This window comes from Spermophilus citellus, assembly GCF_964194105.1.
Source record: "Spermophilus citellus genome assembly, chromosome: 17".
NCBI lineage: Eukaryota > Metazoa > Chordata > Mammalia > Rodentia > Sciuridae > Spermophilus > Spermophilus citellus.
Genome location: NC_138199.1, coordinates 44,731,853 through 44,756,972, shown reverse-complemented (window position 1 = coordinate 44,756,972; position 25,120 = coordinate 44,731,853). Strand labels below are relative to the sequence as shown.

The 25,120-nt window shown below is 39.6% G+C and overlaps 1 protein-coding gene across 2 annotated transcripts in view; it reads right to left on the bottom strand.

Annotated features, from left to right (window-relative positions):
- Positions 1 to 10,666: 10,666 nt before the first annotated feature.
- The window catches only part of MMD (monocyte to macrophage differentiation associated), a 36,674-nt gene continuing 22,220 nt past the window's right edge, over positions 10,667 to 25,120 (bottom strand). For both annotated transcript variants that reach the window (XM_081272314.1, XM_081272315.1), the window contains one exon: positions 10,667 to 12,560. In XM_081272314.1, coding sequence (XP_081128440.1) covers positions 12,360 to 12,560 — 201 coding nt within the window. In that variant the 3' untranslated portion in view covers positions 10,667 to 12,359. The remainder of the gene's footprint in view (positions 12,561 to 25,120) is intronic.

Genomic DNA, 25,120 nt, shown 5'->3' with positions numbered 1-25,120 from the left:
CTTTAAAAAAAGAAGAAGGAACATGTGGGAATAAGGAATACAGAAAATCATATGAATGCTCAAACAGCTAAAAAAATAAAAATAAAATAAAGGCACCAAGGAATGATTTGTTCCCTCCGGGTTTTATATTCTCTTGCCAGGTCTTTTAATTATGTTCCTATTCTTTTTTTCCCAAATTTAATTTTCCCCCAGACTTAAATAAAGAACAGATGATGCCTCATAGAGGACTTGGTAAAATAGCCTTTCCAAGTTATTCTGCCTGAATTCAGGTCCTGGATTGTTCTACAATTCACTGTGTGATCTTGGGTTATTAACCTCGTAGGAGGTTCTTTCTCTCAACTGTATCATAGGATTTAGAACATTTGCCACCCAATGGTCTCCCAAGGAAACTGAGAGGAGGCAGAATGACAGCCATGAAGGTGCTTGGAAAATTTCCAAAGAGGGATGCCTGAGGTTGGGTCCCTATAGACCAATGCCCTGGCTGATCTAAGCTGACAGAGCCTCAGTGATCCAGGTAGCTGAGAAACAACCTCAGATCTTCTGAATCCCATCATCTTTCTGCTCATCTAAGATGTCTCCTGGTTTGCCTGGTTGTTTTGACACAATTTTCATCTCAAAAAGTGTTGCCAGTTTGCTCTAGTGCATCAGGAAAGAGTATTCTGGAAAGAGATGTGTTCAGTCCTTGATTGTCCAAGCTAAGGGGCAGAACGCAATCTGAGAGAGCAGATAATCTCAAGGACTGTGAATCATTTTACTTCAGCAATGTGATGATGATAATAAAGCTTTACCTTCTTAATTTTGTTCTGCTCAGGCTCAGCTTTGCAACATGGAAGGAAGAGGTGGACGTTCTATGGTGGAAAGAAGGTCAGCTGAAGTTAAGCCTGCCTCAAGATTTTCCTCTTTACTGTCATTTTGAAGAACTTCAGTACACATGCTGATGGCTCATTTACAGCCTGGTGTTCCTGTTTCTTGTCTTCTCAGTGCCACTGCGACTGTTGACCACCAAGTCTTCCCTCATTCAAGAATTGAGTCCTATAGGTCAAGAACTTCTAAAGGATCAGCAGTACAAAAATCAGAACTCTTCCTTCACCTTGAGGTCCACTGGGGGAAAGAGGGGAGTAAACTACAGTGTAATTGGTGACTAGCAACATGGGATGTATTAGTAAGAGCCTGTTCTAAGTTTAGGGTGACCAGAAAAGAGTTTGGGGAGGTAACACTTGAAGTTGAACTTGAAGAATAAGTAGGAACATTTAGGTGGGTGGATAAAGGTGAAAAATGAGCAACGTCATGCAGGCAAGGGAAAATATTGGAATATTTGAGGAACAGCAAACAGTTTGATGGGCTATTGAGCAATAAGAGATGAATCCAAACAGGTCATCTGGGGTCAGATCCAGCACTAAGCTTAGCCTGAAGGAGAAAGGGAGCCACTTCAGAGAACCGAATCAGATTCTCATTTTAGAAAGCATGCCCTGGCAGACATGTTCCATGAAAGGTGTATGAGTATGAAGGAGTGGGGTGGACAGCAGCGGAGACCTGTTGGGACAATCACAATAAACCAACTGAGAATGGTTCAGGACCTTAACCAAGGCAGTGTCTATGGAGAATGTGAAGATCTAGAGAGAGAACTGAACTGAGAATACAAGGGACTTGGGGGCTATGGAATGTGGGGAATACATGTGAGGGAGAGGAAAAGTCTAGAATAAGTTTCAGTTTAGGTGATTGCATGGATATTCAGGCTGTTGGTCTACATAGGATACATAGCAGGAAGATCAGGTTTGGGGAAAAGAGTGATATATTTAGCTTGGAAAATACTGACTTTGAGGTGGATATGGTGGGACATCTATGTGGAAAAAGTCTGAAAGTAAATGACTTGAAGGATGTGGAAGTCAGAGGAGAGGCTGGGGCTGCAGACCCTCACCATAAATGTCAATGAGATTGCCAAAGGAGATTGGGAGGGGGAGAAGAAGAGAGTACAGGAGAGAGTCCAATCTGTGTCTCTGTGCAGGAGGAACCAGGTAAGAAGACTGAGGAAGAGGTTAGAAATATACTAGGAAAACCAGAAGGCAGTGGTGTCAGGGAGACCTGGGATGAGGGGAGGTTTAAGAAAGGTGAGAAGACAATGTCATCTAGTTCTTCAGTGGGATACATATGATGAAGACCAAAGCTGGGGACAAGAGAGAGATGCTGGAGTAAGTCCCAAGCAGCTGATGTGCTTAAGGGAGAGCCTTAGATAGCAGAGTTGTCTTTTCCCGCCCACGTTCCCCGTGGGCAGTGGGAATGGGGTTCCCCTGGGTGGAATGGGCTGGCTGAGAAATAAAACTGCAGAAAAAACCCACAGAACACACACACACACACACACACACAAATAGTTTCAAAAGCAGGGGCAGGACAGGCAAGCTGAGGGATGGAGCTTCTAGACAAAATGGAGCCCGCGCCTGTTTTATTTATATCAGAAAACATCAAAGAGATTCTATAGAATCTTCTTTTCCAGAAAAGGTTAAAGGTGGGCTGCTCAGTTCCAAATAGTTATGCCCATCTCTGGAGCTACTATGAGGGACCTTCCTAGAAGAGTGGAGGGACAGATCCCGTGAATTGGGCAATCTATCACTGTGGGACAGCCACAGAAAGTTCCCAATGCCAGGCCTGTCTCTCCCAGGCTACTATGCCCAGAGAAGATCCTCCTGTATTTCAAAGATGGCTTCCTGAAGTCTTTCTTTCACTAATATAAGATGAAAGGAAGTGTGTATGAGGGCAAACTGCCTGGGACCCCTGGTCCTAATCTCTAGCCAAGGACTGTTTCAAATTCATCAGAGCACCTCTGTGTCAGTCGGTTTTTCAGTGCTGTGGCAAAAACACCTGACATTAACAACTTAGGGATGGAAAAGTTTATTTTAGCTCAGTCTATGGTCAGCCTGATCCATTTCTCTGGACCTCAGGTGAGGCAGAACATCATGAAAGTAAGGTATGGAGGACGAAAGCTGCTTGGCTTGTAGGAGATGGGGGGGGAGGGGCCAGGGATAAGACACAGTCTCCTAGGGCACACCCCAAGTGACCTACTTCCTCCAACTATGCTCCGCCTGTCTGTAGTTTCCACTACCTCCAATAATAGTCCATTTAAATTATTAACCCATTAAATGGATTAATCTACTGATGAGGTTAGGGCTTTCATGAGCCAATCTTTTCCTAAGGGCCCCACCTCTGGACATTACTGCATTGGGCCCAGCCTTCAACACCTGAGCCTCGGAGGAATATTCCAGATCCCAACCATAATAACCTCTGATGAAAATATAATTGTAACTAATTGACACACATTCGCTTTCAGGTCCGATGCTAGAGAGAGAGTTTATGCAAATAATCTCACTGCCGCCCTTTGAGCCAGAAACCTAAATGTCGCACTCACGAGGAAGTCAAGGCTCAGCAGGACCAAGGCACCCTCTTGTCTCTTTTCTCTCCTTGTCACCAGATCACACTCCTAAGACAGATCTGTAGAGAGCCTTTGAGCTCCTCACACTAAACAGAAACAAAGAAGGCACAGGATGCTAGCTCTGCGACCAAGGGAGCTACGCAACAGTTACATCAACAGTCTAGAGACAGGACTCTGCACAAAGATGCTTTCTTTCAAAGAGCAAAGGACAGCCAGGGGGATGGTATAGGGAGGGAGGAAGGTCAGCCAGAAGGACTGCAGTTTCTGCCCCTGTAACTGAGTGGCAAATCTTCCCCACCCCATCCCCCCCACAATGACTAGACTGTCCAAGGTTCTTGGGAACACACTGGTTCACTCTGACCTTTAAGATGGATTATCATTTTTAAATGAACACTTTCATAGTATTTTCCTATCCTAGGAGGTTCATGTCTGATTGCTGTCATCTGCATTTTAATAATAAATGAAGAGGTTCAGACATTTGTCATGGACTCTCAGCTATTTAGGAGCCAGGCCTCAATTTGGTGTTCTGAACCGAGATGCTGAGGTCTTTATAATACCTGGGCATGGACGACTCCACAAGAACTCCCACTAATAACCGCCCCCCATGTGAGCCAGCGGGCTCACAGTGGCTTATGAGGCCCTAGGCACTCGGTCATTCAGTACCAAGAAAAATTCAGTTAAAGGAAAAATAACTTGTGCCACTTGTTAAGAGCGGAAAGGCAGACTTTATTCAGGGAGATTCCTGCAACGAATGCTGAAGGCAACAAGGAAAAGTGGGGAAGGATAACCAAGGAGCAGTAGCTGGGTCAGAGAAAAATTACTGTGAAGAGCCAGCAAGGCCAACGCTTCTTGCTGAAGGCAGGCAGGGTTTTATTAAGGGGGAGGTGTAGGAATTGGATCCACCATCAAGGGTGGGAAATTTTCACTAAAATGACCAAGTAGGAGACTTGCTAAAACTGAAATAAACAGATTACAGAGCCAAAGGTCAGGGACTAGGCAGAAAGACTTAGAGAAGCCTGACTCAACTCTGATCAAGGGAGGGAGTCTTTATCACCTCCCTGACCTCAGTGCTAAGAAGATTCTCCCCTTGCCCAAAATACTCCCTTCAGGGCCTTGGCCCCAGGCTCTCTCTAGCTCAGGTCTGGTGTTTCCTGTGGCCTCTGCCTGGAGGCCTTTCCCAGTGGGCACCTGGGGGACCCAGGCCTTTGCCTCTCAGCTCTTTACTCAATACCCCCTTCTTCATGAGGCCGTCCACACACTGCTGCTCATGTGCACACACCTGCCCAGCCCTGGGCATTCTCTGTGCCTCTTTCCTGATTTGTTCTCCTCCCTGGTATTTAGCATTATCTAACACACTGTATATTTTACTTACTTATTACCTGTTTCCTCCTCTCTAGAATGTCTGACCCATGAGACAAACACTTGTGTCTCCTTTGTTCACCACCTTAACCCCAAAACCTGGAAAAGCATCTGGCACCTGGGAGCACACCTGAACACACTGGTGGTCTGGATAAAGGGTTCCTTCCACAAATATCCTCAGATCTTGGTCATCTATGTCAACAGCAAAAGATGATAATTCCCAGTGATAGATGACCCACTCATGATGTCTTGTATTTCCCCCCAATTTTAATACAGTAACACAAGATATTAACATATTAACATAGCTGTCCTTATGCATCATGAAGAAAGGGGTATTCAGAGTTCAGATGAGCCATAAAATATTGGCCTTCTATAAAAATTTTATGGAGGTCCAACGACTGTGAGAGGAAGAAAAAGGAAGTCCAGAAATATTGAGATGAAGAAACCCTTCTAAGATTCGGGTTGCTGCAAAAGAATGCACATGGATACAAGATCACCTTCCTTGCTCCCTAAAATAACAGATGAGTCAATATATGAAACATGAAGCATGGGCTGGGCCCTTAGTGGGAATGTAATCACTATTCACTCTCATTATCATCTCCCCTCCAGACATCCTGTGCCGCATTCTTCCAAGTGCACCCCATGCTGTTCCAGAACCCTGCTGCTTCCTATGCCTGAAACACCCTCTTTCCCCTACCCTGCCTCTGCATGCTGCGCCCTCACTTCTTGTCTCCCTGGCAATGGCTCACTCACCCTTCAAGTCTCAGCTGAAACACTGCTTCTGCAGGGAGGAGATCTACCTTATTCAGTACTGTACCCCCAAATCATAAATGTGACAGCATAGGACTGGGGTGAATGATGGAGGGACCATAGGCACCCCAGGCAACGTATGAAAGGAAGGAAAACATCTCAGCCCAGGCACGTGTTTCTCATTCATCATCCATCCTTTGCCTGGAACAAAAAAGTAAACCTCCTTCCGATGAACTTGACATACTTAAAAGTGCAGCTTCAGAAGAGGGTGAGTCATTCATGCATGAGGGTTATTAATTTGAGGGAAGAGGTCACTATGGGTTCCTTTAAATAATAAGCCACTTTTTGCTCTCAGAAGTAAGAGCCACCTGGCCAAGGTGGGATACATCTGTAATCCTAGCAGCTGAGGAGGAGGAGACAGGAGGATTGCAAGTTTGAGGCCAGCCTCAGCAACTTAGCAAGGCCCTAAGTAACATGGGGTGACTCTGTCTCAAAACAAAACAAAACAAAAAACGAAGTGCTGGAGATATAGCTCAGTCTAAAGCTCCCATGGGTTCAATCCCTGATATATTTAAAAAAAAAAAAAAGAGCAATTTTCAGATTGGTAACTCATTTCAGCAGATGCGTCATCAATGCATTGCACAAAGTAAAGCTCCTGTGTTGAAAACCTGGGTGTCTGCAGCACTTTCTGCTTGCCTACACACGCTTCTGTGTTTGCTGGCCACAGGCATCTATGAGATGCCAACAGAGCTACAAAGCTTACAAAGGTATCTGATTCAGATTAAGGGATTGGGGCAGGTTAGCATGTAGGTTGAGCAACAGGCAGTTTTGTCTTTTCTTTCATTCTAGCATCCCCAATGCGTGGACCAGTCCCAGGCACCTAGTTGACACCCAACAAACCTTTGTTGAATGAATGTGTGAATCAGGGCCCCTACAACATCACCGGGAAAGAAACAAGGTATCATAGTACTGTAGTTGGAAGGAATTCTTTAATAAGTCACTAAAGGTCGGTTAGGTGGGTGACTAGCCCAAGAGGCATGCTCAGGTAATAACAGATGGTGACCAAATGGCCCAGAGTGTGGGTCTGGCTAACTGAAGGCCCCTTGTTTTTGTAAGTGGAATACGCAGCTCCCGTCTGGGCACAAAAGACTCGCTCCAGTTTCCTCTTTTCTCCTTGATATTCAGCTTCTAATCTAAGGAAATACTGAGATCATTTGCTTAGATGTCAGAAAATTATGGGAAATCTGGGGTGACCACATGCTTCAGTTGCACTATGGCCATTGTTGATCCAAGGCCATTTTTAAGAGCTAGAAAATGCAGATCTCTTCAGGTGTATCTACATGAAAAACCTCCCCAGGTGGGCTATAGCCCTAATTTTAAAAGCTTGGCCATATGCAAAGGAAGCACTTGAACGTTTTCTCTATTGCCAGTCATATACCACAATGTAGAAACCAAACAGTTGTGGTATATTTTTTAAGCATAATGACAATGCTTGAGGAAGTTGGTATACCCCTTTTGCAGACAAGAACTGAGACTCAAAGGTAATACTTAAACTTGCCTAACTAAGCTCACCCCAGCCAATTTGTCACAGATTGTCTGATTCTACACTGATTTGTAATGCAGCTCACTGATGGGATTCCGAAAATGATTTAAGAGAATCAAATACTTTTGCTGAGAATGTCTTTCTGGTCTTTCCATTGGCCGACAGACTGCATGCATTAAGTATGGCCTGGAACAGGGCAGCAAATGACCTGTGGGCTCTCCTAGGAGATTGGGTAGGCTCCAAAGTATTTTTCCCCACATTTTCTTCCATAAGCCTCACTAGTCTACTTTGACTTAATGACTTCTGACTGCAGCAAAAGTCTGAGTGATAATGAGCTGTGTAGCAGAGTGAGAAAGTGCTCTGTTGTGCTGAGCTGGCTCCTGATGAGAACAGCTTAACTCCCCTTGCAAAGCAGCTCGAGTGCACAATGGCACCGCTTCTTGGAAAAATACCATCACTGATGTATTGCAGGGATGTAGGTGGGAATGGCACAGAATGTAAGAACATATTGGCACTGTCTATTTCAAACAGCAAAAGCAGCAGAAAGACATAAATGCAGTAATTCTAACCTTGTTAAAACTGAAAACATTCCCCAGGTCTTCTTGGGAAACTTTATTTTACTTCATGAGGAGGGAGTTGAACCAGCTTCTTTGAGGTCAGGTTTCATTTGGAGATTTTCCTCTTCCACTCTCCATCTAATTGGGCATGTGGTGCCATAACCCAAAGATGCAAAAAAAAAGGATGTTTGGCATGAGCTATATTTTTAGGTCTTTCTCTGTGTGAATCCATTAATGAACCTTTGACCCAGGAACTGAACTCTTGAGAAGGAAAACAGAACTCAAGGCCTCCTTAGTTTATTTGGGCTTTGCCACTTACCTTGGGCAAATAACCCAACCTCTGTGCTTGCTTTCTCATCTGTAAAATGGGGATAGGAAAAAATCATCTACCTATAATGTTTTTTGTACTGATTAAACGAGACAGAACCCAATTCATAAGTAATACTCAATTTTTTATTATTATCTTTAAACCCCAATCATAAATATGGTCCCTGTAGCATTATTTATAATAAAAAAAAACTGAAAAAAATCTAAAATTCCAAATTTAAGTGAAGGATTAAGCAAAACAGTCTGCATATTCAGTTCTGAAAAGTGATGGAGCCATTGAAAATTCTGGCTATGTTGCCTAGAGTGTGAAAGGCTCAGGGTCTAATCCTCAGCACAGTACATAAAGGAAAAAGAAAATTCTAGGTATAAAACTCTACAGTATTTTTAAATGCTTATAATAAGTGGGGATAATTAATACTATATAAAATTATATACATGGTATATTTGCAATGTAGAAAATTCTATGAATAGGTGGGAAAGGTTGAGAAAAGGCGTATGAAAACATGTTAGGATGAATGGATTCAGTAATTTTTAATTTTCTTGTCTCTATTTTCCAAAGAATTTCATATAGTTATATGATTTTTTTAGGGTAGAAATATATGATTTAAAGTTATTACTTTTTTTACTATAATCTTCACTAAGGCTCAAGGGTTGCAGAACTAAGTGCTATTTCTGTTTATTTTATTGTTATGTTCAGAAAAGAAGGACCGAGGGGAAATAGAGTAGGTGAAATAATTTTCCAAGCTTATGAACTGTTGATAGTAGGTTTGATGAAACCTTCAATAAACAAGCTTGACTCTCGCTTATTCAGAGCACAGTAATATTCACACCCCAGTTTCCAGTTTCTCATTAGCTTTCCTGTGGTTGCTCCAAATGTTCTGAAAAAGCTGAAGGTCAGGTTCCAGACAGTCAGTTAGAGCCCAGCTCAGTGCTCATGATGAATGATATGAACTTGCTGAAAACCAAAATCTGTCTTTCTCAGTCTCTGTCCTCCACAACACCATGCCTAACCACCCTCCATTCTCTCTTTTCATTCAACAAACTGTCCTTACCGTGAGCCCAGTGCTACACTCCAACCTGGAAATAGAGGTAGATGAGACTCAGCCCTGCCTCCCAAGAGTTTGGTTTCAGGACCACAAAAAAAAAAAAAAAAAAAAAAAAAGGAAAGACAGTAAACACCATCAATGTAATATTACAGGGGCCATGAAGGAGTATCAGGGCTGTAGAATCAAAGAGGAGGACTAATAACCATGTGTGGGGCTGGGGTCAACAGCACAGCAGAGAGATTTGGCCAAGCAACAGCAGGCGCAAAAGCATGGTTACCAAAGTAAAAAAAAGAAAAAAAAAAAAAAAAGAGAGAGAGGCTGTGAAGTTCACCAGCAGCACTGGTGTCGAGAGGGGTTCAGCTGGGGAGAGGGCAGTCCACAAGGAATCAGCACGTGAAGAGTAGGCTAAGGCATTTGGCATGAGACTTACAGGCTAACAACAATGGAAGTTCTGAAGCTGGGGAGACACATGCTCAAGTTTTATTTCAGGAAGAAAATGCTGGTGTCAGTGTGGAGCACGAGCTTGTTTGAGGGGTGGCAGGGATAGAAATGAGGGAGTAGCTGCAGTAGTCTGAGGACTGCTAGCCAGGGCTTCTTAAGGCCTTGCAGTGGGAAAGGAGGTGAGGAACCTGATCAGAGTGTGACTAAGGCAGAGGTGACAAGCTTGGTTTACTGCTTGGCTCCTGGGGTTGAGAGAAGAGAAACCAAGGATGGATGGATGGACAGACAGACAATGAACCATGGTGACCATACCATCAACTAAGATGAGAAATTTCAGAGAGATATGTGTGATGGGGGATAAGGAAAGGTAATGACAGGGTAAGTGAGCATGCCCGGTGACACTTATGCAGTTGAGTAGAGAGGTCTGGTCCTTAGAAACAGTTTAGGCTGGACATGCTGATCAGGAAGGTGACAGGGCAGAAGTGTGCTCTAGAATTGGAGGAAGTGATCCTGGTGAACTAGAGGTTGGAGTTCATGGGGATAATATTGCTTCGGGGCATGCAATTCTCAAAATTAGATTGGATGGAGCACTGTCTGAGGGTTTATTGAGGCTCTATGCTGTATGAATAGCGTCTTCTTTTCCAGGCCCACACTCAATCAATTTTCAGTTCAAAAGTTTTTTTGTTTTGTTTTGTTTTTTAATTTGTTCTTGCTGACTCTTTTCCAGAGTGAGATGTACGGTGAACGGGAGGCTCTGGAATGAGACGGACCTGGATTCCTGTCCCAGCTCCCTGATTAAGGATGAAGCCCTTACAATCTCTTTGATCCTAGTTTTTTGCACCAAACACCCAGAGTGGTTAGATTTACAGTATGATGCATGTATGGCTGGTAACAGAAAAGCCTGTGACCTTAGTACTGCAGTGTATCATATAACTTCAACCAAAAGGCTGCTCTTGGTAAAGAGACATCATCTATAAAACTGTCTTCAGGCCACAACTAGCATATTTTAGATTGATAAGAGTGTTGATTAATGTTTGAGCTGGCCCTGGAATTTCAATTATTAACAGGTAGACTAGAAAGTTCTAAATGAGAGGGCATATTCTTCTTTCCATTATGATTTTTTAAAAAAGAAATAGTACACAACTTGTAAATGCCAAGATAAACTGAAGATCTCAAATATGCATTATTATTTTCAGAGTCATCTGATTTAGAGACAGTGGAATAAATCCAAGTAACAATTTTATTCTAATCTACAGCACAATTTTTACATACATTTTAGTGGTTTTTGACAGTGTAACTTTTAAGCAGATTTTTAAATCAATCTACAAAAGTTCATATGTTAAAATAAAATATACACAGTAAAACAACAGGCATCCAGATGTTCAGAATCATGCAGATAGAGGTGGTCTGGGTGGTGATGTCATGGGTACCTTGCCTAATTAAGAACTCATCGGCAAACATCAGTTCTATTCCCCTATAATTTACCAAAATCATAGAGTTCTAAACATACACACAAAATAAACTCTCTTTTAAAGCTACGTCAGTACAAAATTTGAATTAATAAGCTAATTATCAATTCAACAATTCCATTGAGCAAGTGCATTGCTAGAAAATAGGCAGTATTGGCACCCAAACTAAGGGCAAGGTTATTTCATTTCTGACAACACCAACAAGAGAGGTTAACCAACAAAGCAACTAACACATTAGCTGTAATACAACACACTGAGGAAAAACAAAAATAATATATAAATACTACTCCATTGAGCCAGGATATAACTCATGGACTACAGATACAAGTTTCTACCTGTCAAACAATGCTTTAAATATTTTTGTAGTTTAAAAAAAAAAAGTATATCGGGAGATGCAGAGGAAAGGCAGAAATGTGAATTTATAATCTGATTTCACAATTTAAAATGAATATCAAACTGATACTATAAACTAAGTGACAGTGACCTAACCTGTTGGGCACAGAACAGGCAATACCACTCTTCAGTGTAATTCATAATGCTCTTGAGAAGTTTTCAGCGGATGGCCAGCCCAACAATACTAGCATAACACATAGAATACTCATCCACTGTTGAAAGAGACCCTGAAGAAAACATGGCAAAGGCATAGAGAAAAGTTGGATTTTTTGAAAAAGTTAATGATATCAAAATGCTTTTCCATCACTGGTAAGCCAAACCGTGTCAAGTGTATGGCCCAAAGCAGCACTGAATTCAGAGTCAGAGGTTGGCAGAAAAGTTTGGAAAACTGCAGTTTTTAAAAATTGGCAATTTTTCCACACTTCATAAAACTATCAGAAGAGGTATAATGTTTGTTCATTTGTGGAATGTTGACTGCTTGCTGCAAAAATTCACAACATGAATGAGGAACCGCAGAGAAGCAGGTCAATGAAGTATTTTTAAAAAATTTACAAAAAACTAAAGTTTCTATTTAAAAAATAACCATGTTATGCCAAGATGAAACATGGTAAAAAGTAGTGTAAGTTCTGTTCATGATTCTTTACACAGTGAATGGGAAAGTGATAGAAAGAATTTTTTTTCTTACAAAGGAAGTTTTGTTATCGCACTGACTTTTATAACATGACCTACTAATTTAGAAAAATCATGTAGTAAAATCTGTAAAATTAAAATACAAAATTCTGGTTTGTAAACATCAGTTGGCCAAAGTCTATCCAGAGTCCTTCATGATAGTGGAATGGAATGAATAATGAACTCACTGCCTTATTTGTTTGCTGTGAGGGGGGGAAATCCAGAACGCAGCTTTTAACCTTTCACAGTAATTATATTCAAAAGATATAAAGAAAGTCAGTGCATTGCTTTTTTTTTTTCCCCTGTGCAATTTTCAGCTCTTACCCCACTCCCAAGTGCCACAGTTGAGATAATACTGTTTGGAGACCTAGTCCAGACTGGTCATAAATGTCGAATAAAGTCTGTAGGACTTCGGTATAAGTATTTCCAAATGGCGTAGTAGTGCACGGCAGCTGCTGTGGCCACAAAGAGGTGCCAGATGGCGTGGGCAAAGGGAATGATGCCATCACTCTTGAAGAACACAACTCCCAAGCAATAAATTAAGCCCCCATAGGCAAGTTCCTGAAGTCCGTCGGTGTTATTCTGTCAACAGAAGAAAAAAAAAATAAAAAGGGTTTGATGTTACTCTGATCTGACAAGCTGCAGAGACAACTATAATTCCCCATAAGGCTCCTGATTTTTCTAGGCAATAAGAAGCTCAGTGTGAAGAGAGTCCTAATCTGTAAACAGAAACCAAACATTAAAAGGTCCCACACACTCGATGGGTACACCCTTTAGAGTGGCAGTCTTGATTTGGTCCATGTCATTACAGGCCCCACATGAAAAAGCAGCACATTCTGCTCATTTATTACATGTTTAAGCAGACTGTAATCACTGCCAGACATACAAGTTCATTGTAATATACAGTGTAATCCTCAGTTCCCATCTTCCCCTTCAAAAGCTCTATGCAGCAGGCCCAAACTCCTTCACTTAAAAAATTTACATCTCGGCCAAGGTTTTCATTTCCCTTTGACCTCCTCACACACTGCTCTACACTGATTGCTTTTCTGAGACTTCCCCTGCTTGTGTGAGCTTAGAGCTTCCTTATGGCTGACACAGGAAATCACAGCCCAAGTGACCTTTAAGATTATAGACCATGTAGAACTAGATATTTCCTAACCTCCTAGGGGTCTCCAGGGCTTTTTGTCTTGGGGGTTGGGCATTTTTTTGGCTGAAAAGGAAGTCAAAAGTCTTGTGTGTTTTAGGTCAAAAATAAGATGTTGGGCTGTTGTGGATTTTCAAACACGTAGGCCCAAGATGAAACTGGCTTGTATAAATGAGAAGGAGAGTGAAGAGAAAGTGCTTAGAAGATGACAGGGAAAAAGTCAATTCTCTGGATTCCTGAGGCCAGGTACAGCAAGGCCTTGGGGAGTAGAAACCTAAGCCAGCTCATGGCAGGGTCAGATAGGATAGGTGTGTGGCTGTCCTGGAGGCCTGGGGACTGGTGACAGCAGACTTATGAACCTTGGAGCAGTTCCCTGTGGCCAAATCTGCCAGAAGCTTGGATTCAGACACCTGCTCTATGTGGGTCCTAAAGGCAAGGACAATGACAGATGAGTATGAGCTAAGGACCAGGTGTGAGGCCAGGTGAGCAATCCTATCTTCAAAGTTCCCAGGAGCCATTTTTGCAGGATTGAAGATGGGGAAGGCACCAACCCATATTGACTGATATCAGATTTCTTCTTATACTTGGTAAGAAGAGACTTTAGCCAGATTTTTACTTAAGTAAAAACAAAAACAAAATCAATGTATCACACACATCTATAACTTCCTCAAGGTTACAGAGAAACTAATACCCATTATACAAAATTCTGTGTGTATATTAGGAGCACTTTTCTAGGAGAGGGCAAAAGCCTTTGTCAGATTCACAAAGGGACACAGGACCCCCAAGTGGCAAGAGTTACTCATCTAAATAAAAGTTGATTTTGAAATATTTAGTTAATAGTTCCTCAAGACACCCCATTTACTTTATCAACTTTCAAAGACAAGAACATAGGCAACTCTAAAACACAGTGTTTTCGTCCTTATTATTACTACATATACCAGGTGCTTTTTGAAGCACTTCCATGTATTTACTCATTTTGATCTCCACAAAACCCCTAAATTAAGTCTAGTTATAAACTCCACTTTACAAATGAGAAAACTAAAACAGAGGGGTTAAATAATTTGCTCAAAGCTACATAGCTTTAAAATGTCAGGCTCAGAATTTGAACTAAGCTGGTCTGGTTTTTGAACTTTCATTTTGTGGGGGCAGGCAGGGGTATTAATTTCTTGATGACTAATTTACAAAGCAATGCATAGATCTTAAGTGAATGACTTTTGATAAATGTACACATCCATGTGACCCCAATACCCGCAAAGTTCACTGCCACCCTTTCCAATCCTGTAGGCCTCCAGCTACCAAAGCAAGCACTGTTGCTACACTAACACATACCAAGTCCAATTCTTCCAGAATTTCACATAAGTGGAGTTTTATATACATTTCTGTCTCTGGTTTCTTGTCTGCTCAATGTTTTTCTGAAATCCACACATGTACTAGCATATATCCATGCATCCCTTTTTATTGCTTAGTAGTCCAGTGATTTACTTAACACGATTTGTCTACTAATTATTTCCATTTGGGGGCTACTATGAATAAAACTAACATTTACATTATTGCCCAAGTCTTTTTATAGATGTAAGTTTTAATTTCTGTTGGGTGATATCTGTTGAATCACAGGATTAATATGTTTAATTTTATAAGAAAGAAAATAATTTTCTGAAGTGATTATATCATTTTATACTTTCCCAACAACATATTAAGGGGTTCCAGTTTTCTGTCTTTTTAATTATAGCCATTCCACAAGGTTTGTAGTTGTAGTTCACTGGGGTGTTAATTTTCACTTTCCTGATGACTAATGATACTGAACACCTTTTCAAAGCCTTACTGAATATTTTTTGGGGTGTATATGTATGTGTTTGTGTATGTGTGTACACACACACACACACACACACACACACACACACACAGCATGTGTGTGTGTGAAACGACTGTGCAAGTCTTTTACCGAATTTTCTAGATTATCCTTTCATTATTGATTTGAATATATGTGGGTGTGTGTACATATATTATATAAACCAATAATTTATACACACATGCATCCATATATACACACACATTTCTTAAACCATCATCAACACAAGCAACTGAAGTAGTACAGGTCCTTCCTGGTGCTGCTTAGGCTGCTTACCACCAATTGTTAGATTGCCTTTTCATTATTATTCAGTGCAAATACCCATGGGTTTATTTACAAATATCTGGGGATTTTCTATATCTTTTCTGCTGCATGATTTCAATTCTTTGCAATTATATTTTTAGGATGTATTCCTTTGTCAGATATGGAGAACACAAATATTTCCTCCCAGTGTGTGCTTTTTTCATTTCCTTAATAGTGTCTTCTGATGAGCAATACTTTTAGCAAATAAGCTCAACTTCTTTTTTTCTTGGTTATTCTATGACCCAAGAAATTGGTGCCCAACCCCAAACTGTAATGACAAGGTGCCCCCATGTTCTTTAAAGTTTCTAGGATTTCTAGAAACTTTATAGTGTTGGCTTTATAATTAGGTCTATGAGACACCTCAAATTAATTTCTGTGTATGGTGTGAAATTGAAGTTCATATTTGTTGAAAAGACTTCCCTTGCCCACTGTACTCTTTTATATACATATTTACTCTTTTATTTCAATTTTGCATCCTACTACTTTGCTAAATTTGCTTCTCAGATCCTATAACTTTTTGTAGATCCTTTAAGATTTCCTATACATGAACAATGCCATCTGTGAATAAAGATGGTTCTATCTATTCTCTTCCACTCTGTGTGCCTTTTAATTCTTTTCTCCCCTTACTGCATGGCTAGAAGCTCAGTTCAATGCTAAACATAAGTAGCAAGAGCAGACATCGTTGCCTGTTCTCAATCATTCAGTCTTTCACCATTAGTTATGTCATTACCTGGCAGGTTTTTTATAGAAGAGATTTATGAAGTTTCCAAGTTTTCTGAGAATTTCTTTCAAGCCATGAATACTGAATTTTTCCAAATGCTTTTCCTGCATCTACTGAAATGACCAATGTTTTTCTCCTTGATTCTCTAATTGTGATGAATTTAAAAGACTAATTTTAAGTGATGTATCAATCTTGCATTCCCAGAATAAATCTAACTTGATTATAATGCATTATTCTTTTTATATATCGATAAATCAGATTTACAAATTTTTTTTTGAATTTTTTTCCTCTTTCATGAAGTTTTCTTTAGCAGTTTTCTTTTCCTGTAATGTCTTTGTCATTTTAGCATTAGGGTGATACCAGCCTTATTTCTACCTTAACTATTTGTTAGAGTGTGTCAGTGAAGTTATCAAGACCTAGGGTTTTCATTGTAGAAAGGGTCTGATTATAGATTTAATTTCTTTAAAGATGAAGTAGGCTAGTCAGATCTTTAGTTTCTTCTTGAGTCTGTTATGGGACAGACTGCCTTTTAATAAATTTGTCCATTTCATCTATATTCACTGGTACTATATTTAGTGGTATACAGTTGTATATAATATCTCCTTATTTTGCTTTTAATATTTATAGGATCTATGTTGATATTCCCTAATTTATTCCTTACAACATTATGTTTTCTCTATTTCTTGATCCATCTATCAAAATGTTACCATTTATAATCTTTTCAAAGAAACTACTTTGGTTTCATTAATTTTCTACATTTGATAATTCATTTTCTATCTTACTGATTTCCATTGTCTATTTTTTTTTTTTTTTTTTTTTTACTGCTGGTTTTTTTGAGGTTAACTCACTCTTTCTCCGGAGCTTAAGGTAGAACCTTAGATCAATAATTCTAAAACTTTCTTCTTTTCTAATTGGGTTCATCAGAAACACAGCCAATAGGACATGCATGTGTGCTTGTATGTGTGTACTGATTTATTTTAAGGAACTGGCATATGTAATTATGGGGGCGGCAAGAGTGAATTCTGCAGGCTTGGTTGGCAGGCTGGAGACCCAAGGAAGAGCTGATGTAGCCCAAAACCAAAGGAAATCTAGAGGCAAAGTCTTTCCTAGGGACCTCAGACTTTTTCCCCTAAGCCCTTTGATTGATTGGCTGAAGCCTACCTACATTATGGAGAATAGTTTTTTACTCGGTGTCTACTGAGTTCAATGTTAATCTCAACTAAAAAGTAACTTCCCAGTAACTAGACTGATACTTGACAAACATCTGGGTACAACAGCCTAGCCAAATTGACAGATAAAAGCAACCATCACACCAACACAAGCAACTGAAGCAGCACAGGTCTTTCCCGGTGCTGCTTAGGCTGCTTACCACCAATTGTTAGATTGCCTTTTCATTATTACTCAGTTCAAATACCCATGGGTGTATTTACAAATATTTGGGGATTTTCTGTATCTTTTGTGCTGCATGATTTCAATTCTTTGATATTCACTGAGGATTATTTTATGGCCCAATATATTATCTATTTTGATTAAAAGAATTTGTACTGCAGGATTTGGGTGGAGTATTCTGATATGCCAATTAGGTTAACTTGTTGATTATGTTGCTCAAACGTACTGTCCCTATTACTACTTTTGTTCATATGTTTAATAAATTACTTGTTATTGAGAAAGGAGTATTACAATCTCCAATTGCAACTTTGGGTTTGTTTCTGCCTTACTTGTGTAAGATTTTGTTTCACGTATTTTGAAGCTCTATTGTTAACCTACACACCCACTTAGAATTGTTGTGTCTCCTTAAAATGAACTGTGTCATTACAAAATGCCCCTCTCAAACTGGTAATAGTCTTCATCTTGATATCCACTTTGTCTAATATTATATAACCACTTCCACTTTCTCATGATTAATCTTTCACAAGGTATCTTCTCCTTTCTTTTACTTTTAAACTGTCTTCATATTTTAAAACATGTTGCATGTAAAACACACATACCCTGAGTTTTGCTATATTTAAATCCAGTCTGAAAATCTTTGCTTTTTAATTTGAATTTTCATTTAACTGTTGCTATATATAATATACACAATTATTGACATGGCTGTACTTAAGCCTCTCATCTTACTATTTGATTTCTGTTCGGTTTCATCCATTCTTTGTCCCCACTTTCCTTTTATCCTGGCTTCTGCTAGAGTAAACTGAGTAAGTCTGGTATTCCATTTCATCTTTTCTCTTGGCTACTCAGCTACAGAACTATTTACTGGGTCTTGGTTGCTGTTCTATAGATTACAAAATGCATTCTAAACCTATCCCAATACACCTTTATTATTACACCCCCTTCCGCACAAGATCAAACTCATACAGCAGTACACTTCCTTTTTTTCCATCCCACCCTTAGTTGTCATTTAGTTTACCTCAAAATGTTACAACCCCTCACTTACCTTCTGAAGAAATTAAAACATGAAAAACAGTATTTTGTATTCATTTGCAGATCTATCACTTCTGGCTTCTTGATTGATTTTTGGCATGACCATCAGGAGAGCTTCAGTGTGCAGCTGATAGGTTTGTACCCTGTGGCATTTTAATGATACCACCACACTGTATTCTTGCTTCTATTGACTCTGACCATATGCTAGTGGTCAATCTTCTCTGCTTGCTTTTTTCCTTTGGCTGATCTTATGATTTTCTCTATTTTCTCCCCTCATGGTTGTTTTTTAGTGATTTGACTAATGTGCCCAAGTGTAGTTCTCATGTTTATCCTGCTTTGCTTTGCAAATCTGTGGGTTGATTTCATCACATTTGGGAAAATTTCAACTATTATTTGTATTATGCTTCCTTAAGCCACTCATTATTGTCCAACATTTACTAAGGTTCTATTCAATCACTTCTTTTTCCTCTTGCTGTCTGGTCTGAGTAGTTTCTACTGACCTGGATTCAAGTTCACCAACTTTTTCTTCTACAGTAACCAATCTATTGTTAAACCTCTCCAATAATGTTGTTTTTCTCAAGACAGCACAGTGTTTATGTCTAGAATTTCCATTTGTTTCCTTTTTATAGTCTCCTTTTATTTTCTGAGATTCCTCATCTATTTACTCATTATGTTGTAATGTCCTTGCAAATTTCTACATCTCTGTCATCTTTGGATCTGTTTCTCTTGACCTGATTTCCTTAGGTATGTGTGATTTTCCTGCTTCTTACCTACCTGGTAGTATTTATCTAGATGGTGGATACCAAATTGTTAATGAGTGTAGATTTTGTTGATTTCCTTGGAAGATAGTTGAGACTTGTTCTAGCAGACAGTTTTATTTCCTGAATGATCACTTTTACTTTTTCAAGGTTTGTTCAGGAGCATTGTTATGGTAGGTCTAGAGTAGTACTCAATCTAGGGCTACTATAGCTCTGTTCCCAAGCTGTGGCTTTGGCAGGGTCAGCTGAATGCTTGTGATGTTCACGGTGATCTCTCCACTCAGGGCTGGTTGAAACTCCATGTTTCCCAGCACTGTGCACTTTCTGGAATTTCCATTTATCTCATGACCTTCAAAAAGTTATTCTCAGTAAGGGCTGGCAGAGTTTTGCCCTGCACATATTCAGCTTGACAGTTGGTCAAGGAAACTCTTTTGCAGATTTCTGGAGCTTCTCTCAGCAGGCCCCACCTTCCAGTTCCCTGCCCCAAAATGCAGCTTTCTCTGCAGCCTGAAATGCCAACTTCTGCTTCTTATGCCCAGACTGCTGCTCTCTGGGCTCCACTTCCTTTTATTGCTATTTGGAAGGTACCCAGGGAAACAAGCGGGGAGAATTCAAAGCTCTTCTCTCAAGGATCACAGTTCTATATGTCTGTGTGCAATGCCAAAAACCAGCTGCTTTCATTCTTTTGTAGTTCTCTATGGCCAAAGGGTTACATCTGATATCCATGACTGACTGGAACCAAAGAATTTGAGTCCTCCCTCACACTGTGCCTTTGTTGGTTCAAATGACTTATACGGCCCTTTCTGCCTACCTCTACAGCATTAACACAAAACTATGCCACCAGCATACCTATACCACCACATATATGAGCACAATCAAGACACCCTGCATGTTCCTAACAACAAACCATTTTCAATTCTTCAAAAATGCTGAAGCTTCTTCCCCCAGTCCAGGCTTCCTTCATTTTGTTCTATCTATAACCCTTGCCTCATCTCTTGGCTTCTACTTATCTTTTCAAATCAGCTTAAATATCTCTGTTATTTCTCTCTTGAGTTCACATAGCAGTCTCAACCTTCCCTAATCAAAGACATTATAAAATTTCATTATAGCTTCTTACTGAATATGAATTATATTTGCCTGCTGGATTCTAAGATATATGAGGGCAGTGTGGGGATTATCCTGTTTGATTATCAAACTTTAGTCACCTACTATTGTAACACTTATGAAAATACCAATTAAAGATTTGGGCTAGAAAAAGTACTGGATAAACCTGTTCTTATAATACCTAGAGGGAATTTACTTGAAATTCTACTCTAATAATTAGTAACCTATCTACATAGACTTTGCTTATATTGCTCTGGGTGTCCTGAGTTGCCCTCTAACTATATGGCTGTCTGGCCAATTTAGTCATTTGCTTCCCTCCATTTAAAAATTCTCTGTTGCCAACTAAATTACATGTATTTTTTTGGTGGTAGGTAATTATTAAAGCCATCATAAAACTCATACCTCAAAGAAACATATTTTGTTAGATTTTCCTAAGACATATTACCAGAAAAAAACAGAACCACATTTTAATTCTCTAGAAATTTTTGTGACCAAGGCAAGCACTGTATATAGTAAGGTGCTTATAATGTGCCTATGATCTCAGGAGTAAAATTACAGGTACACTTATTCTAACCATTGCAGGCTTGGAAGAGAGTTCAAACTAAACATATCGGCGTCTCTTTAATCAATGTCATGGCTAATGGCAAAAATGTACAGCATAAGTCACTGTAGTATTTGAGCTAAAGGCACAAAAAATAGTTGGATTAAACTATAAGCAATGATATCAAAGCGACAGATATGCATTGATTTCTCAACAGAAATTCAATGTGAAAAGAATTCAAAATATATATGCAACTGACTACTAAAGGTAATGTAATACTTCTCCCCATGAAAGTTCCCAAAAGATATTTTCAAATAAAGTTAAAACAAAAACAAAAATGAAAAAACCCACAACACTTGAAAAGAGAAATAGTATCACTTAAAAACAAACAAAACATTAAAAAAGCATTCACCATGATCAAGTTGGTTTCAGGAATACAAGGTTGCATGCCACACTGCAAATCAATGAGTGTAACACAGCAGATGAATAAAAATCAAGGATAAGAACCATAAGATCATCTCAATATATGCAGGACAAGCCTGTGTTAAAGCTTAACATCCCTTCATGATAAAATTCCTGAATAAATTAGGCACAGAAGGATCCTAACTCAACATAATAAGGACAACATGTGACAAACCCATGGCCAACATCACACTAAGTGGGGAAACTGAAAGCATTTCTTCGAAGATCCAAGAAAGTCCACCTTCACCCTTATTTCATATAATACTAGAAGTTTTAGCCAGAACAATTAGACAAGAGAATGAAATAAAAGGAACACAAGTAAGGAACAGGAAAGTCAAATTATCCCTATTTGCTAATGATTCTATATATAGAAAATACTTGCACTGAAAGACTTTTAGACCTGATAAAGAATTTCAGTAAAATAGCAGGATATGAAAATCAACATACAAAAATCAATACTCTTATTATACACCAATAATGAAGTTACTAAGAAAGAAATCAGAAAGAAGTCCCATACATATTAGCCATACACAAAATAACCCTTGGAATAAACCCAATCAAGGATGTGAAAAACCTTTACATCGAATATTGCAAAACACTGAATAAAGATACTGAAGGAGATACTAAAAGATAGAAAGACCACCCACATTCTTCGACTGGAGAATCAATATTCTTGAAATGGTCTTTCTACCCAAAGTGATCTACAGATTCAGTGCAATCCCCATCAAAATACCAATGACATTCTTCACAGAATAAACCTAAAAATCCACATGGAAACATAAAAGACCCAGAATAGCCAGAGCAATCCTGAGCAAAGAGAGCAATGCTGAAGGATTTATAATACATGATTTCAAAACATACTACAGAGCCATAGTAACAAAAAACAGTACATTATTGACATAAAGATAGATATGTAGACCAAGAGAAGAAAATCAAGGACCCAGAAATAAATCCATGCATAGTCAACCAACTGATTCTTGACAAAGGTGCCAAAAACTCACGCTGAATAAAGGACAGTCTCTTCAACTAATGATCTGAGAAAATCAGATACCCACAAGCAGAAGATTGAAACTAGACCACTATCTCTCACCCTGTACAATAGTCAACTCAAAATAGACCAAAAACTTTAATGTAAGACCCAAAACTTTAAAACTACTAGGAAAAAAACAGAAGGGAAACACTTCATGATATTGGCACAGGTGATGATTTTTTTGGGTAGAATTCCAAAGCTCAGGAAAAAAAAAAAAAAAAAAAACAAGAACCAAAGAGAGGGGGAGATTCCAACATGGCGGCGGGCGCAAAGAGATCAAGTCTCTGACCTCTTCAGCTGTGCTGGCATAGGGAGTTGTAAACAACCTAAATCTGTTTGCTCAGGATCACTAGGCAATGCTGAGCTGACATGGATCTGGGGCGAACAGTCTGGGCCTCTCAGAACACACACTGAGCCCGGATAGGCTGAATTCAAGCTCCCGTTCGCCTGCTTCCCACAGACAAACAGCTGTGACTCACCACTAATCCATCCGGCTGAAACAACTGGTCAGCCCTTCTCATCCTACAGAGGTAAATGCCTACCGAGCCTTCATAGGTAGTGGCCACAGGTTTGAAACGGGGCTTGGGAGAGACAGTACGGACCCACCCGTTGCATTGGTCGCCCAGCAAAGGGAAACGAACTGTCACCATTTGCAAGAGATACCACCATGGCAGAGAACTGACGTCATCAGACTGCGGCGGAGGAGATAACTTCATTGAAACCTGCGGCTACAGGTGTGTAATTCCCTAGCCTTCCCTCTCCACACATCGGGGAAACATTAAGGGCCCCTCCCAGCTCTCCCATAAGGGCCCCTCCGAGCTCTCCCATGAGCGCGATAGCCAGACCCAGGGAATCAGAGGTGGCGCGGGACCCGCGGCGCGGAACTACCGCTCCCACCAGTGCTGACAGCTGAGGTCTCTACAAACTTAGGGTCTGAGGGAATGGCAAACTGGAAGAGTGTGCCCAGTCGTTCATGAAAACAGGGCTCCCGGGAGCAGCAGACCTGGCGTATTGTGGTGAGCGGCACCCGTGAGAGGGGCCTGGCTAGAGGAAAAGTAGGAAGTGACTAGACACAAGAGGAGGCCCTAGGCACTCAGGATTGGAGACTCGCCCAGTCTGGGAGGAGCTGCTGCACATTGATGGGTTCCCGCGTATTGACAGGAGAAACTTGGCCTGGTGGGCAGAGCGCCACCTACTGGAAAAGAAGTTAATCAAACTCTAAGACTGCATTTACTAGTTTTTTTTTTTCTTTTTTTTTCTTTTTCTCTTTTTTTTGATTTGGGTTTTTCTTTCATTTTCATTTTTCTTTCTTGTTGTTTTTTTAAATTTTTTTACAATTTTTTTAAATTTTTTTCTTCTAATTTTAATTTTAATTTTTTTATTATTTAAAAAATTTTTTTTTCTTTTTTTATTTCCTATTTTTTTCTTCTTTTCTCTTTTCATTTCTTTTCAATTATCTTATCCCCCCTTCCTTGAATTCTACCTGCTTACTCTCATTCTCTTTAGTGACTTCTTCCCTTCCGTTCTAATACCTTCCCTCCCAAGCATCTAATAAATTTATAGGAGTAAACAGTAACTCATCAAACAGAACAAGAAGTAACATGAGCAGCTTCAAAAAGCAAGGAAGAAAAGGAGTACAAACAATGCAGGACAGCCTAAATATTCAGGAGGACCTAGAGTCATCAGAAAATTGGTCATATAAAAAACTCAAGGAACACCTTAGACAGATGGAATGGAACCTTAAAGAGGATACGAGACAGCAAATTCAAGCAGCGAAAGAACACATTGAGAATGAATTACATAAACAGATAAAAGAAGAAGTTAAGCATCTTTATCAGGAGATAGAGATTATAAAAAATAATCAAACAATAATTCTAGAAATCAAGGAAACGATAAACCAAATTAAAAACTCAATTGAGAGTATCACTAACAGAGTGGAGCAAGTGGAAGCCAGAACGTCAGATAATGAAGACAAAATATATCATCTTGAAAAGAGTCTAGCCAACTCAGAAAGGCTGGTAAAAAATCACGAGAAAAACATCCAAGAGTTATGGGATAACATAAAAAAACCAAACTTAGGAGTCATCGGGATAGAAGAAGGTACAGAGATTCAAACCAAGGGAATGAGTAACCTGCTGAATGAAATAATTACAAAAAATTTCCAGAAATAAAAAAGGAAACAGATATACAAATTGAAGATGCATACAGGACACCGAGCACACAAAATCACAGTAGACCAACGCCAAGACACATTGTTATGAAGATATCCAATATACAGAACAAAGAGAAAATATTAAAAGCTACAAGAGAAAGGAGACAGATTACATTCAGGGGTAAACCAATAAGGTTAACAACGGATTTTTCATCACAGACACTGAAAGCAAGAAGGTCATGGAACAATGTATTTCAAACACTGAAAGAGAATGGATGCCAACCAAGAATTCTGTATCCAGCAAAATTAAGCTTCAGGTATGACAACGCAATAAAAATCTTTCATGATAAACAAAAGTTAAAAGAATTTGCAGCCAGAAAACCAGCATTGCAAAGCATTTTGAGCAAAACACTACACGAGGAAGAAATGAAAAACAATAACCAAAACCATCAGTAGGAAGTGCCTCGGTAAAGACAGAGGGCGAGGGGAAGGATAATCATGGAGAAACAAACTAAATTTTTTAAAAAAAGGATAAATAATCAAACATGGATGGAAGTACAAACCATATATCAATAGTAACTCTGAATGTTAATGGCTTAAACTCTCCAATAAAGCGACATAGGCTGGTATCATGGATTAAAAAAACAAATCCAACAATAT